The following is a 16,656-nucleotide window of genomic DNA, read 5'->3' as shown; positions in this document are numbered from 1 at the left end:
TGCCAGAAACAAAGCAGAGAACACTAACTAAATGCAGCATATGTCAGCCACATCCAGAAGCCCAGGATAATTCATATAACTATTGTAGACAATACTATACTGTCTACAAATACATACTGTATATAAATATACATATATACTGTATACAAATATAACTATACTGTAGACAAGAAGCTTCTATAATTAGGATAACTAGTTCTGAGAACTAGATTAGGTAAGTAGGATAGGCCACATCACTCCTTACTGCCAGTTACATGGAAGAGGGACTTATGTCTAGAATAAAGAACTCTTCCAACTCAATGAAATAATAAACAATCCATTAAAAATAGAGAAAAGATTTGAGCAAACATTTCATGAAAGAAGATCTATGAACGACTTACAATCATACAAAAAGATGTTTATCATCATTCATCATGAGGAAAATGTAAATTAAAACCACAATGAGATGATCACTTCATACCCATTAAAACGGCTAAGATGAAAAAGACATAGCAAGTATTGGTGAGATGTAGAACTGAATCTCTTACGTGGTACTGGTGGGGATATAAAACAGTGCAGCCACTCTGGAGGCCAGTTTGGCGGTTTCTGATAAAGTTAAGCGCCTACTTTTAGCAATTCTACTCCTAGGTATTTATCCTAGGAGTAGAGAAAAAAATTTCTACGTAAAGACTTGTCTATGAATATTCATAAGTTTTATTGATACTAAGCAAAAGCAAAAACTGAAAACAACCTGATTTCTATCAACAGATTAATAGATAAACAAATTGGAGTATCTCCATACAATGGACTAGTACTCACCAAGAAAAAAAGAATGAATTATTAATACATACCACAATATTAATAAATCTCAAAATAATTATTCTGAGTGAAAAAAGCCAGACCGAAAAAGATATAATTTCATATTGGGTAATTTCAGTTATATGGAAAGCAAATCAGTATTTTCCTGGGGCTGGTGTTAGGAGAGATTGACAACAGAGGGCTTGAGGGAACTTTTTGGGGGTGATAAAAATAGTCTCTATCTTGTAAGGAGACCCTACCATTTGCAACAATGTAGACGAAGGTGAACATTATACTGAGTAAGCCAGATAGAAATGTAAATAACTACGTGGTGTCACTTATATGTGCAATCTAAAAAGTCAAATACACAGAAGCAGAGAGCAGAGGGGTGGTTGCCAGGGGTGGGGTGCTGGGGGAAATAGGCAGATATTGGTCAAAGGGTACAAAGTTACAGTTACAGAAGATGAATAAAACTAGACATCTAAAGTACAACATGATGACTGGAGCTAATAATACTGTATTGGATACTGGAAATTTGCCAAGAGTAAATTTCAAGTGCTCTTATCACAAAAAAACAAAAAAAGGTAACTATGTGAGAAAATAATGTTAATTAGCTTGGATGTAGTAATCATTTCACTAGGTGTACTCGTATGCATATGAAATCATCATGTTGTACACATGAAGTATATACAATTTTCATTAAAATATAACTAACTAAATAAAAGAAAATATTCTCTATCTTGAAAGTGGCGGTTGTTATATGAGTGAATGTATTTATTAAAACGCTTTGAAATATACATTTAAAAGAGTTACGTTTTATTATATGTAATTTACATCTCAATAAAATTGACTTTAAAAAAAGAATGGGAAAGCACAACTCTGAGCCCAAACCAATAATCACAAACAAAAACATTTTGAGTGGGCCCAGGAATCTCCATGGGAGAGCAGTAACTAAAATTCACAACAGGAAGGCAAATCAGTTGTGCCAAATCAGAAAATTTTGGTGTTTCTTCCAGAAGAATTTTTTTCCCCAGGAGGACTTCCCCTCCATAGTAGTTTGCATACAGCTGTCTTTCTGGAACGAAAGCAGTGGGTTGGCTGGTAAACATTGAAAGACAGTAGTTAGGTCATTCTACGTAAAAATCACATCTATCATGCTTAGAGGAAAGCCAAGTTACTTGTAAGTGGCAGAAGATAATGGGAAATCAGGGCTTTCTGAACTCGGAAAAGGTCAGCTAACCTGTTTTTATAGGTGTGCGTTCAGACATGGAGGGGTCTGGGGATGCTGTTGTGGGCAGGTGTTCTGATGCTGGCTGTCTGGGCCCCCACACAGAAACCTCCTGTGTATCAGACACACGTAAGCTTTCACCTCCTGTCAGTTTCAAATATCTCCTTTATTCCTTCTTACAGGAGTAAAAGCTGGCATGTACAATAGCAAACACAAATCAAATGCCAGTGGAAATAGTCTATATTTCAGACTGAAGAACATAAACAAGGGCCTTTGCGGGTCACACTTATGACTTGTTCAGGCCAGAGTCTGATCATTTATTTTTCAGTTCATTCATTCACTTACCTATTCAGCCAATAGGTAAGCTCCTGTGAAGCTTCGGCATGCCAAGTGTCAACGAGATAGAACATGGTTCTGACTTTAAGCCTCTCAGTCCATTTGGTGACAGAAATAGGAACAAAGAATTACAATGCAATATGATCCTTGAGGGCAGTGTTCACAAAGCTATGGGAATACAAAGAAGTAACTAACACAATCTGAGGAATTAGGGAAGATTTTGCACACACACATACTTGCCCACTTGCGTACACACACACACACACACACACACACGCCAAGGACCAGTTTAGTGAGAAATCCCTGACTCTCAACTTTCCTTTCAACAAACCAAGGTGAAATTCATCTAAGGTATAAAATAAGAGAATAACGGATAAAGGAGGAAAGCTGCTCAGGCTGTCTCCAATTCTGAGATGTAGAGGACGGGCAATCCTATTTCCTTCATCTCACTAAAGTATAAACATCTTCTGAGTATGAAGAAAATAGCACTTGGGTATAATTTATTTATTCCTTTTATTTATTAATGTGTGTGGATGTGATTATTGATTGCCTCTATGCCATTATACAGATTCATTTCCCCAAATCCTCAAGCTGCTTGGATTGGGTTATATCATTCTTGATGTCTATTCTTTGTTCTGGCTTTCCGTTTTTTTTTTTTTTTCTTTGAGATACCTTTAACCTATTTGCCCTCCTAGTAAAAAGATCAATAGGAAAGAAATGTCATGTGTAAATTTTGGACCAGCATTCTGGAAATGCAGGTTAGTAACAGAGCACTTGGGACTGTCTATGTCATGGGACTGGCGCTGGCCCTGCCTCCTGGTGCTTCCACTTACCAGCTGTGGGACCTCAGCAAGTTACTAAGTGTCCCCATGCCTCACTTTCCTCACTGGTTAAGTGGGCATGATAATAATAGTACCTGCCTATGGGGTTCTTATGAGGATTAAACTGAATTAATGCACGCAAAACATTGGATAAGTATAAATGTGTATGACAAAAGCGTGACACGTAGTAAGCACCTGATAAAATTCACTTTATTATTTTGTGACTATTATTGTCTAAAATGTAGCTAATTGAAAAGTTAGTTTGTTTAAATAAAAACTATGTAGATAATAGTACAGTTGGTACTTAAACATTAAAAGATTGGTAAATATATCCATTAGAGAAGGCTAAGTGTCTGTAATGAACAGAACCCCAAAATTCAGTGGCTTAAAGTACAAGTAGTTTATTATTTTCTTAACAATATAGGACTGTTTCCAGTCAGCAGGTGTTTGTGCTCCATGTGGTGCTTCAGGCCCCCAGGGTCCTTTTGTCTTGAGGCTACTCCTGTCCTTTGAGTCTCTCAGCACCTTCAAGGTGAAGGCTGGGTGGGTTACCACCTCTAGGTTCTAGCACACAGAAAAAGGGAAAAGAAGTCCCGCAGCTGCCTTAAAGTTCCTAGCTCAAAGTGTGGCCACAGCTCTTCGGCTCATGTTCTATTGGTTAAAACTCACTCACATGTTCACACCTAAGTGCAAGGGAGCCTGGAAGGAGCAGCATAGCTGAGTCCCAGGTTTTGATGAACAGCGAGCTGACTCTGAATGTGAATGACTGAAGTTTGGAAATACTGCTCTTGGAGTTGGTGGCAGGATTCTTATTGGGGCCAGGGCAAAGGAGCAAGATGGCAGTCAAGGGGAAGGACCCACTGCCCCTTAATACTGAAGTTTCCTTTTCTCTCGTCTCCATTGTAATTCCCATGACATACTCTGCTCTTACAGAATATCTGTTACACAATTGCCTTGAGTTGGAGGTGCCTCAGGCATGAAAGATAGGACCATGAGGCACAGAATAATGCTCCCGCGACTACTTGCAAAATATTTCATCCCCCTGATCCCCAGAACCAACATAGAAAGGGACTTTGCAGGTGTGACTAAGATTAAAAGCCTTGAAATGGGAGATTATCCTGGATTCGCCAGGTGGGCCCAGTTGAATCATGTGAATCCTCATAACCAGAGAGTCTTTCTTGGCTATGGTCAGAGAACCAGAGAGAAAGCAGCATAAAAACTCAGCCTGACATTGTTGGCTTTGAAGATGGAGGAAAGGGCCACAAGCCAAGGAATACAGGCAGTCTCTAAAATCCAGAAAAAGCAAGGATATGGGCTCCAGAAAGGAATGGAATGCAGCCCTGCCAACACCTTAATCTGAACCCAGTAAGATTCATGCTGGACTTCTGATCTATAGAACTATAAGATAAATTCATGTTTTAAACCTCTAAGTTTGTGATAATTTTTCACGGTAGCAGTAGAAAAATAATACAGGAACCTATGTGCTTGGTTGAGAAGAAATGGTGAAGAAAGGAGACGGAGACATGGACAAATTTTGCCTGGGAAACCAAGGGTTACAAGCCTGAGGTGACAAGGACAGCCAGGAGAAGGTGAGCAACCCCAGAGAACCTTTACCATTGGAAGTAAAAGTACTTGGGGAGGACACTGGACTTCCTGCCGCAAGTATGATGGAGGACGTTAAAGAAAAGGGCAACTCGGGAGCTTGGGGAACTTGGGGACGATTGGTTTACATGTCCTTCGCCATGAAATAAGTGAAAGATGAGCAGGACGAAAATCCCCAAAACTTCTACTCATCCCCGCAAGTCCACACACGCTTTGAGAACTCCCTTATCTTGTTCTTTTCCAAAGTATCTGCATAGTGTTTTAGGCTATTCTGTGTGAACAATAAAAAATCATGCTTTCCTGGGAATTTTCTTCAAACGAGCTGTCACATTCAGCCAAACAACGTAGGAAGCAGTGCTTTCAAAGACCACCTCCGGAAGCTTCATGAAATCACCCAGTAGAGCTAGTCTTGAGCCCAAGCCACCGCCCATCACAGACAGGTAGTTGTTCCTTATAGGAAATACATAATGAGAAGGGCATTGTGGGGTATCCGAATACACACTTCTTATGGCTCTGGTGTGTAGGTTATTGGGTATCAGATTGTAGATAGAGGAAACAATGTCTAAAACACTCAGAAGCAGAGTTTTAGTCCTTGAAAAAGAGGATAGGAATGAATGGATTAAGAAATGCCTCCAGCTTCCACGCTGAGCACCCAGATCTGCTCTTGCTAAGTGGAGCAGGAATGGTTAGGTGGGACGAGAGCTGGCAGAGGGCCGAGTGGGGTACGGGAGGGGGCTGTGGCCCCACACCTGGAGAACTTTTGTTGCTGTTCCTGTGCGGATGGGCTGAGCCCCTGGCCATCTGCTTTCTGTCCCAGCTGTCTACTCAGGCCAGAACTTTGCTGAGCAGCGTCAGCATCACGGAGCACTTGTGTGGCCCATGACAGGGAGAGCCTTGTCTGTCGGCATCCCCTCCACACACTCACCCCAAAGCCAAGACACTCACTGGTCCTATAAAGGGCTTTTCTTCATAGTAACTACGGGCAACAAACAGTGTAAACTCACCTCTATGCTCGTCCTTGGCACCTTTTTCATTTTTTCACTTAGAATCAGTGACAAACAATCTTCTGGTTGCAATAAATGTTTGTCAAATGAAGAAAAGTTGCATGCATAAACGGAATACAGTCCTGTGCATGTGGGCATGAGATTCATCTACTTTTCAGAAAACATCCTCAGCCCTAGGCATTCTCCAGCTGTTGAGTTGTCCTTGGAGGAGGGTGGGCATCCCTGAGTGAAAATGAGAAGGGTCCAAGGACAGGCAGGAGGGGAGGGTATTACCCGGAGCAGCGAGAAGACAGAACGGAAGAACCATGACTGTGAACAATCAGACCCAGCCCACCAGCCCCCCGCAGCTAGGCCACTGTGTTTCTCCTGACTGCAGTGTAATGGTTTGCTGTTATGGTGTGTTTGCTATTTCTCTCTCCTGCTAAACAATAAGCCCCAAAAGGGCAGGGAACATGTATGCACAATGCTCCGCACACATGACGCGCAACAAGTGCTCCATAAAAGTTACTGAATAAGTCAGTAAATAGGTTTGTAGGTAAATTTTGTGGATAACTTGTAGATAAAAAGCTGCATATGTTCAGAGCTCCCCAATAGGGCTCCAGGAAGCACTGAGACACTGAAAGTGGCCTTAAAAGCCTGAGTTTTAGAAGGAAGTCACCAGCAGAAAAGGGGGATTTTAGTGCAAATGTAACCCCAGGGCTGCTGTAACTTGGCCAGTAGGCTCCTCCATGCTTTTTGTGTGGTCGACCCTCTCAGGAAAAGATGTGAAACACGCATGCTCATTATAGGTAGAGTGTTCAGAAATTACATACATGTGTGGCTGTCATGCATATATTACATATCAGTGGATTTTGAGTTCTTTTTTGTTTTGGATAACAGTAATAGAAATTGTAATCTTTTCTTCCTGTACCTAGTGCTTGGTACTGCTGCATGCAATGCAGGCACACAACACAGGTGGTCTCTCCATTTTCCTATCCCCCTGTGAGCTTTGCCCCACTACACTGGGAATTCTTGAAAGGGGGAGGTACTTGCACATCGTTTTTTCTTTTTTTTTCTTTTCTTTGTTTCCTTAAAAGCAAAACAAAACAAAACTCTGGTATCTGTTTTAATGCTCAGGGGTTTATGAGCGTGAAGGCCCCACCTCTGTGCTTCTGGGAGAGTAAATGGACTGGTGAACCTCTATAAAGACAAGAACCCTGCTTTCCCTTGGTGAGCCTGCAAGTCTTTTTCACTCCTGTGATAGACGAGGCTGAGATGCTGTCATGCGGGGTCTCTGGTCCCGCTCCCCACATAAGAACACAGGACATGGTGAGGCCAAAAAGGAACATCAGTGGAGCCATGGATAGGGGAGTCATACCACTATAGCCTCGCTGGTGGCTGGGTTGGAGACACAGGAAGCAAAACATCCGCCAGTACCCCAACAAGGGGTCTTCCTGCCCCCCAGTCTCGCTGGTGGCGGGGCAAGGCACCTGGAGCAGGAGCCGCACGATCCGCAATTTGCCGCCGGGTTTTCTGCCTGCCAACCAACCAACCAACCGACCAACGCAGCCATGGCACTTATATCTGTGGCTAATTGGCTAACTAGTTACAGCTGATGGCCAACTAGTAGCCAGCATCTTTCCACGTGAGGCTGAGAGCCTGGAAACTGCTTTCTGGGGCTTTGTCCCTATACTCCACCCCTACAGGGTCTCGCCTCACAATCTGCGCAATAAGCGTCTTCTGTGAGAGGCCCTGTGCCATATTAGCCTGTAGGCACCTACGGGCTGAAAGAAACAGTAGTCTTAGGATGAACAATGGCAAATCCCTTCCATCTGGGAGGATACCTGCTAGCTTTTTGTCCTGGGAAAGGAGGGTCGCTGCCACTGACACCTTTCCCGGTTTGTGGTACCAGACCTTTATGGCAGTACTTGGGGTCCCTTGCATAGTTTCAACATGTAACAGAACAGGTGACCCCATAATTGGCCATAGTGAGAGCACATAGGTTCCCTGTAAAATCATCCCAGTATCGGGACCTCCGTATACTACAGTCACTTGCGGTGGCCACTCAGCCACCACACCTGGCGTCACTTGCAAATCATGAGTCAAACCAGCCCCTCGTGGGGCTAAAAGGCCCAATCGCTGACAGCAGGAGCTTTTGACCTTCCAGGGCCAAGTCCATTGCTGCCGTTCCCCTGCTTTCAAGCATGTGGGTGCGGGCAGCAAAATGTTTCCATTTCTGCCGTAGCCTGGCTTTACCCTAGTCTCACTGGTGGTAACTTGTAATTAAATGGGAGCGGCCGTTCGATGTAGCAGAGCTTCTACTGGTGCCGGCCCTCCCTTCCGTGGTCTCTCATTCAGGACTCTCAGGACATCCCATAGAAGCGAGGCCCAGTCCCGCATCGTGGGAGGGTGTTTTGACACCCGAAGACCTTCCTTCAAAAGGCCATTATAACTTTCAATCATGCCAGCTGCTTGTGGGTTATACGGAGCATGAAACGACCATTGCACGTCCATCCTGGCAGCCCAGTGCTGCACCTCTTGCCCTGTAAAATGGGTACCCCTGTCACTTTCAATGACTTGGGGGCGCCCATAGAGGGCGCACAGCCGTGTAAGAGCGACGACTGTATGCCGCTGATCCGCAGCCGGACACCGCCAAGCAAACATCAACCCCGTAGCAGTGTCCACTGCTGTGAATGCGTATATCGCATTGCGGGCCTTCGGCAGGGGTCCAATGTAATCCACTTGCCAGCCAGTGAGGGGCGCCCTCCCTCGCGTTATCTGCTGTGTCTCCCAGGGGAGCCTCCGCCTTTGGGGGCTGTCCTGGGCACAGACGGCACAGTCATAGCAGGCATCTGCTATCTCCTGCCATTTCAAAGGCAGACCCCAGCGTCTGCTCACCTGCCACATGGTTCGGCTTCCAGCATGCTGCAATTTCCTGTGCAGCCAATGGGCCACATCAGTGGCAGGGGCCTGTTCTAACCATCGGACCTGTGCTAGGGCATCTGCTCCATCATTATCTGGGACACTAAGGGGGAGTGACCTGTGACATGTATTGGGGTCACCTCCTTTCTCTGCCCTAGGTCCCAGAGGTTCTGCCACATGGCTTGACCCCACAGTGGACGGTGTCCTACCAACCAGTTTTGGTGTTTCCATGTAGGGAGCCACAAGGTTAGTCCCCGGAACACTGCCCAGCTGTCAGTACAAATAACTAGGGGCCCGGGCTCGTGGCTGATTACCATCCACACAGCCCGTAGCTCAGCCCACTGGCTACTCTGGCCCGTCCCAGTGTCAAACCAAATGGTGTCTGTTTTGGTCTGCACACCAACAGCCGTCCAAACAGCTGCAGTCCCTCAGCTAGAACCATCAGTAAATCAGGCATCCTTAGGTACTGGGGACTGTCCTTTGTAGGGCAAGGGCTCCAAATCTTCCCCGCTAGGCAGAGCGCTTGGCTCAGCCTGGGCTACAAAGGTTGCTTATGTTTTACCCTTTGCTTCAAGATTGGCCCGGCTTGGGGGTTGGGAGCTACATTGTCTCCACTAGCTTCCTCTGCCTCTGCCTCAGAGTCTCCACTGTGGGGCCCCTCTTCTAACAGGCGGACTTGAGCTTCCAGCACCTCCAGCCGGGACATCTGGTCTGGCACCTGTGCTATTCTAGCAAGCGCTTCCTCTGAGTTTTGATGCAAAGCTGTGAGGAACATCCAGCTCACGTGGCCGGGTGTACCCTTCTCCTCCTCCGGCAACGGCTCAGCCAGAGCCTGCAGGGCCCTCTCCACGCTGGCCGGAGAGCCATCCATGTCCTCCCACCCCTCCTTGGGGGTCCAACTCCTGAGAACAGTGGCCACCGGGCACCACACACTGTGTGGGGGCCACACGTCCTCCTGCCCAGAGTCAGATGCCATTCCTACCTTGTCGGAATCTTGCTCACCGTGCCAGGCATCCGATTGGGTGGAGGCCTCCATGTAAGATGTCCGTAACCCTCAGGGCCTACGGCAGCAACAGACTACCAAAGAGCAGGTGACGCCTGTCATGGCCAATAGAGTGGTGTGCCATCTGCATGCTCGCAGCTCCTCACAGGCCTCCCGAAGCTGAGCTTTCACATGCACAAACTGCTCCACCTTCCTTGGGAGAGCTTTGCCCGGCACCATACACTACTCGCTGTGCCATTTGTCACATGGGGTCTCTGGTCCCATTCCCCGCATAGGAATGCAGGATATGGGGAGGCCAAAAAGGAACATTGATGGAGCCAAAGATAGTGGATTCATACCACTATAGCCTCGCTGGCAGCTGGATTGGCGACACAGGGAGCAAAATACCTGCCACAAGGGGTCTTCCTGCACCCCAGTCTCGCTGGTGGCTGGGTGAGACACCTGGAACAGTAGCCGCATGATCTACAATCTGCCAACGGCTTTTCTGCTAACCAACCAACCAACCAACCAACCAACCAACCAAACAATCAACCAACCGACCAATGTAGCCATGGCACTTATATCAGTGGCTAATTGGCTAACTAGTTACAGCTGATGGCCAACCAGTAGCCAGCACCTTTCCACGTGAGGCTGAGAGCCTAGAAACTGCTTTCTGGGACTTTGTCCCCAGATGTGAGGTATTTTTAACGGGCAAGGGTCAAGTCAGAGCCACATGTCCTATGAACAATGGTGATTAGTGAAAAATGTATTTGGAATCAAAATCCTTGGGGATCTATGGGCAGAAATTCATCAATATCCTTCCTTTCAGTTTGCTAAACAAAGATACCAATACACCTCTTTTAAAAAATGTTTGTAGTTTAGCTGAGTTTTATAATCAGGAAAGATTTGGGGAGCCATCCAGGATACATTTTTTAAAGACAAGAACTTATTTGCTCCCTGATAATGGAGGTGGAATAGGACCTCTTTCCTCTGTTGAGCAGGCCACACAGCCACTGAAGGGTAGTTCTGTTGGTTTTACTAGCTGGATTGGAGCAAATGGTGTGTAGACAGATGGCAGTCATTAATTGAGGGGGGTCACCCATCCCTCTCAGATTCTCTAGGTACAGGGCAGTTGATGCCTTTGTACACGGATCCTTTAATCTTTGTATGTGTAGCTGAAGTGTGCTTCTTTGGGCTTGAGAATTCACACAGCAGGCAAAACCTATTCAATTTAGTTCCTTCATATCAGTTAACCTTTCATCTATACAAGCATGTTGGCCTTAGTCCAGAATTTTCTATCTTCTGTCAAGGTACGCAAACGACTGGAGAGCTCCACTAACCTTGTGTGCCTTGTCACCACTGATTTCATAAGCAGATGGCATAAATATTTAGCTGATTATGTTTTTGCATATCTAGCATATGCCAGGCAAGATTTTAAATTTTTGCTGTCACTGACCACATTGGGAACCTGATGGAAGTTATAGGTCTTTTCTCCAGAAAAATGTCCATATGACAACACAAAAATTTTTTGTATCTGATTGAGGGGTGTTTTTGGACTTCTGAAGTCTACTCTGGGCACCTCTGGAGAGAGGAGCTGGTTAGGGACATCGAACAGAGTTGCTGAGTAGAATTAACGATCCAGTTCCAGTTAGACACCACCAATTGGTAATGTCCCCTAGCTTTTGAGTGAGATGGTTTTCCCTAGGTACACTCTCTTGTCTGAGTGCATGGTGCAAGAAAGAAGATGGTGAGACTGATTCAGAGATGGGGATTGCTGGGTTGGGGCAGTGGGAGAACATGCATATGAGCCTGTATGAATTATGGCTACCACTGGGAATGTGTTTGAAATAAATGAGTACCCGGAACTCAAGTAACCAGGAAAGGTAGAGAAGGAACTAAAGAGAGGATAAAAAGGGCTTAGATATGTGGGATCAGGGGAGGGGTTGCTGGTGCCTAGAGAATGTTTGTTCTGCACTGAGAGTGGGGGAGGTAAAAGGTTAGGAGGGATGTTAATGCAGGACTGCAGGAGTGGAGCACTTCTGTGTGGTGACAGGGTTCAGGGTGTGACCATGAGTCTAGAGTGTCAGATGTGAACATAGAAGCTGGGCAGGATGCATGCAGAAGGTGAAGGGAGAAGCCTGTAAGATGCGTGGTAAGATCATGAGTTAATTTGGGCAAGGGACCTCTCTGGCTTTAGAGGATGAAAAAATTCTGAAGTTCAGTCTTGCCTGGAAACTTTATTACTCTGAGGACATTTCGTCTCCTTTGCTTCCCATGTCTTACTCCCAAATAGGCACATCTTGGATGTCTGACCCTCCCGTGTTTAGAGCCACTTACTACTGGGGACCCCTAGCTCAGTGCCTCGGCCTCCCAGCCTGAAGTCCTGTGGCCAACTGAAGGTTCAGACATTACTTCTGCAGAATCCCCTACTAGCTTCCATCTGTAGCATGGTTGTAACAACACTTAACTTGACTGGGTATTCAGTGAGGTCATGTGGGGACCACACCTGGCCCAGTGCCTGTCGTATCATAACTGCTTAATAACTCAGGTTTTTCTCAGTCAATGCCTTTTATGCCCCTACATCTGTGGTTATAAACTGTCTCTTGTGCTTCACATATGGCTTTTTCATTTAACTAGTTTGTATTGAGTTCCTTGTACATTATACAAAAACCTAAAGGTGATATTGAATCCAGTTCCAGGGTTCCAAGGGATGAAATAAAAAGATTGTTATATTTTCATACACTTTTCTATGTTAAAAATTAATGTTTAAAATAATAAATAAGCAACAAAACAAAACAGAAACTTTAATGAGATCGAAACAAAGTGGTAGAAGTCACCAGATTCATTGGGCTGTACTGCACGGTCTTCATTAGTTGGCAGCCTGGTTTCATTTTTAGGCCCAAGGACTTAAATGGATCAACGAGGGGCTTTGAATTCCAGCATTTTCAGCTCCTGGTTTTGAGAAGAGGAAGAAATCATGGAAATCCAGGAGCCAAAGTGTGCTTCTTATACTAACACGCGTGTAGAGGTGTGGGTGGACACAGAAACTGTGACTTGCACGGTTAGAATTTTCACCCGGAGGGAGCTCGCCAACGCCGGGCCTGGCTCCCACAGCAGCAGAATCCGAGTCTCCAGGCCAGATTTTCCCTGTAGCCATGCCCGGCCACGCACGGCGGAGCTGCGAGCTCTCCGAGGGCGATGTCTTCCTCGCCCGCGAGGACGGAGCGCGCCCACCCGCCCCGGGAGAGCCGAGACCCCGCCCCCCTCCCCGCGCGCGGCGCCGTCCCTCTCGGCGCCCCCGCCTCTCCGGGGCGCGCACGCGCCGGCCGCCGGGGGCTGTGCGCTGGGCAGCCTGCGGGCGGCGGCGGCCGGGTCCCGGGGAGGGGGGCGGGGGCGGCGGCGGAGCGCGCCCTGCAGCCGGCCCCTCGGGCCGCGCCCGCCGCCACCTTCGCGCCCCTGCAGGCCCTCCGGCGCCCGGCCGTGCGGGCTCCCGGGGCCGCAGCGCGGTCTCTCCGCGTCGGCGTTCGGCTCCGTGGGGCGCGGGACGGGCGGCGCTGCCGGTTCGGGTGAGTGGGGGTGCGCCGCGCGTGCCTCCCGCCGCGCTCCCCGCGACGTGTCCGGGGAGCGCAGAGCACTGCGGGGACTGTCGAGGTCCGAGTCCTCCTTGCGGCCGGCCTCCCGAGGCTCCAGCGCGGAGGGCGGCCGGGCGACCGCAGGCCCCGAAGGCTCGCTGCGGGCCGTTGGGACTTGGAACGCGTCCGGGAGCCCGCGGCGCGGGGCGCGCTGCTGAGTTTGGCGCCGGGTGGGGTGCCCCCCGCTAAGAGGGGCGGAGAGGACGTCGCGCTCGGCCCCGCCGTGCGTCCCCCCGTGCCGCCCCCACTTTGAGAGTAATTGAGACTCAAGCAGGACTGCGGAGCTGAGAGGATGCGGGCACCGGGCGCCGGCTTTCCCTCTGCCCGGCGTGATGGAGCGGGTCGCTGAGCGGAACAAAGGCGCCCGCCCCAGGGAGCGGGTCCTCGGCTGAAGCCCGCGGACCCCGCGCCGCGACGGCCGCTGGTGGACCAGGGCGCTGGCCGTGCTGCCCGAGGCGCGGCGCGCTCCACCGCGGGCAGGCGCGCACCCCGAACCCGGCACCTGCGCGCCGCGCTCGTCCCGGCGCCAGGGCAGCCCCGCTGGCCGGCCCTCCAGGCCCCGAGGTCCGCTGCTCCCGTCGCCCCGCGCCTGGCGGCCCGAGGGCCGGCGGCGAACCACTTGCTCGCGCGAAGGAGAGGCCCCCGGCCCTCGGTGGGGAAGCCGAGGCGCCCGGAAGGGGCTGCGCGCTGTGCACTGAGCAGGCGTCTTGGGGAGCACGTCTGCAGGTCCAGGGCTCCCACGAGAATGCTTTTGCTTCCCGCCTGAGCGTCTTGCTCTCCCAACAGTCTGCTGCCGGAACAGCTGCGCCGTGGGCCCGGGAGCGGCTGGAATCCTTGCCGGCCGCTCGGAGCGTGAGTGAGGCTCGCACTGCCCCGGGCTGCCCCGCGCCTCGCCAGCGCCGGAGGGGCCGCGGGTCCGGGACGAGGGCCGGCGGGCGTGTTTGATGGCTTCACTGAGAAGAGTCAAAGTGTTGCTGGTGTTGAACTTGATCGCAGTGGCCGGCTTTGTGCTCTTTCTGGCCAAGTGCCGGCCCATCGCGGTGCGCAGCGGAGACGCCTTCCACGAGATTCGGCCGCGCGCCGAGGCGGCCAACCTCAGCGCGCACAGCGCCAGCCCCGTACAGGATGCGGTCCTGAAGCGCCTCTCGCTGCTGGAGGACATCGTCTACCGGCAACTGAATGGTAAGGACGCGCGCGGGTGCCGACCGTGCTCGGTAAACCCCCAGGGCCCTGCGCGGTGCTGGCGACCCAGCACCTCCTGGTTCCTGCGCGCTCCCTCTTATCCGGGGGCTGCTGGAAAGAATTGCCTGACTCTTTTCTGTGCCCCAGCTGTAAGTTTGCTGTTATTGTGGAAACATGTTAGTACAGCTGACTCCTGGTCCCCGAGTGCAGGAATCATACCTGGCCACTCCATCGCAAGTGCAGAAACGAGTCGCGTGGCCAAATGGGACTGGAGGCGCAGGCCTTCTTAGAGGGAAGAAATGGCTCTTACAGCGTAGCGTTTGTTGGAGTCCGACAGGGAGGGACATCGGTGGGCTTAAATGTCTGCAGAGTCAAGGCCTCAGGTCTGAAGCTAATGCGCTTCGGTAGTAAGTTGGAGAGGCGGGCTGCACGGCTAATAACGAGGACTCCTTCCTTCCCGCAGCCTAGATGGAGGCTGCTATTAAAAACACGCCCGGTTTCCCCCAGAGAGCTGCCTGAGGGCGATGCTAAAGTTCTCGGGTGGGTTGGGGAAGCAGGTTTTTACTGTGTTGTAAAGAGATGTGTGCCATCCTATTACAGCAGGTCCTCATAACGTCTCTTCGTTCAACTTAATTTCCTTGCAACGTTGATGAGATTCTGCAGGAACTTGACTCTTGCTAATGTCAATTAGCCTGTGGTAAAACTAGTTTCCTTATACTAGTCTTCCAAAAGTCACAGAACTTATCATGAGGTTAAGTGAGGGCTTACTGTACTGACAGTTGTCAGAATCTGTCCCATCCAAAATGTTCTCCTCAGTGCTTCAGGACAAGAGGGAGACTTAATGTACCGTGGTCCCAGCTGGTCCAGGGACTGAGAGGTCAGTGGACACTTGCTATCCCCAAGGTCAGATTGAGAATTCCTTACTCCAGTGCAGGCAGCTCTCTAGGGTCCCTACGGCTGGTATCCAAGGCAAATCCAAGGCTGCCACTTCCCTTCCTGAGCTTCCAAATCATGGTTCTCATGGTAGTTCCAGAATTACAGGTAATCATAAAGATAAAGATAATAATAATTGTTGGAATTCTTCCTGTGTGCCAGACACTGGGCAGAGATGTTATAAGTGAATCATGTCATTGAATGTTCACACGAGTCCAGGTGGGTCCATTCCATGCCCACATCAGACATGAGAAAAGGAGGCTTGGGGAGGTTAACTAGGTTGCTTGGTATCCTGCTGCTTCTAAGTGGTAGAGTCTGGAATCAGAACCACATGTTCTGGTTGACCACAGAGCCCATGTTCTTGACAACCTCTATCTACCATCTCCTTCTAATTATAAGGAGTATTAAGCTCGATGACAGGAAGATTGTACATTAGGAGGCCCCCACTCAGCTGTTTTCCCTGCATTACAGAGCGAGACCAGGCTGGTGGCAGGGAGAATGATGACACCCAACTGTTCTCTTTCTGCTCTTCAATGATCCCTTCTGGGTCCTTCCGGGTCCTTCTGGGTAGGATGTGGTCAGATATCCGAGCACCCTCTGAAAGAACCCCTTGGCCTTCTCCATGTCATTCAGCAAGTGTCCTGGGGATGCCTTGAACTTGTATCTGCAGTGGGAAGCTGCCATCTCACTGACCCGTCGCAGATAGCGTGGCCTGGCTGTCGGAGCAAGCTGCTGTGAGGTTTGTGAGGGAGCTCTTCTGAGGCATAGAATGAAACAAAACCCAGAATTCGTTTCTGTGGGAATTAGAAACCTATGGGTGGGTCTTATTGACAGATACCTCCATAGATGTACCCATAGAACCCAAAAGAGAGTGCAGGATAGCCTGGGTTCTCTCACCGTCATGCTGCACTCAGGGACACAAGTCGTTTCATATTGGTTTCAATTAGGAAACTAAATATAATATAGTCATATACCCCCGAATGCTCCAAATAGGAATGATACAATTATGAATGATATTTACTAAGTGCTACAGACACGCAGGGATTCACTTAGTCTTTACAGCAGCCCTAGGAGATAGGTGTTATTGCTCCTGCCCCTCTACCCTCCAATAGTAGTTTGCTCCCAGTCATTCAGACAGGGGTGGTAGAGCTGGGAATTGAACTTGGACAGTCTGGTTCCAGGATTGAGGCTCTTTGCTGACCCAGCCTGTCTCAATCTTTGGTGTGCATCAGAGTCACAGGGAGGGCCCCAGTCCCAG

General features: G+C 49.1%; 1 protein-coding gene and 1 pseudogene across 3 annotated transcripts in view; both read left to right on the top strand.

Annotated features, from left to right (window-relative positions):
* Nucleotides 1-13,475: 13,475 nt before the first annotated feature.
* Nucleotides 13,476-16,656, top strand: part of GALNT17 (polypeptide N-acetylgalactosaminyltransferase 17) — a 553,074-nt gene continuing 549,893 nt past the window's right edge. The window contains exon 1 of one of the 2 annotated variants that reach the window (XM_081054105.1): nucleotides 13,476-14,465. In XM_081054105.1, coding sequence (XP_080910231.1) covers nucleotides 14,228-14,465 — 238 coding nt within the window. In that variant the 5' untranslated portion in view covers nucleotides 13,476-14,227. The remainder of the gene's footprint in view (nucleotides 14,466-16,656) is intronic. The other variant, XM_081054106.1, reaches the window with a different exon arrangement.
* The window catches only part of LOC308500152 (UBX domain-containing protein 8-like), a 107,853-nt pseudogene continuing 105,924 nt past the window's right edge, over nucleotides 14,728-16,656 (top strand). The window contains exon 1 of the transcript in view: nucleotides 14,728-14,872. The product of the transcript in view is annotated as a UBX domain-containing protein 8-like (transcript). The remainder of the gene's footprint in view (nucleotides 14,873-16,656) is intronic.

This window comes from Rhinolophus hipposideros (assembly GCF_964194185.1).
Source record: "Rhinolophus hipposideros genome assembly, chromosome: 7".
NCBI lineage: Eukaryota > Metazoa > Chordata > Mammalia > Chiroptera > Rhinolophidae > Rhinolophus > Rhinolophus hipposideros.
The sequence above is the reverse complement of the archived record's forward strand: the minus strand, read 5'-3'. Positions and strand labels throughout refer to the sequence as shown.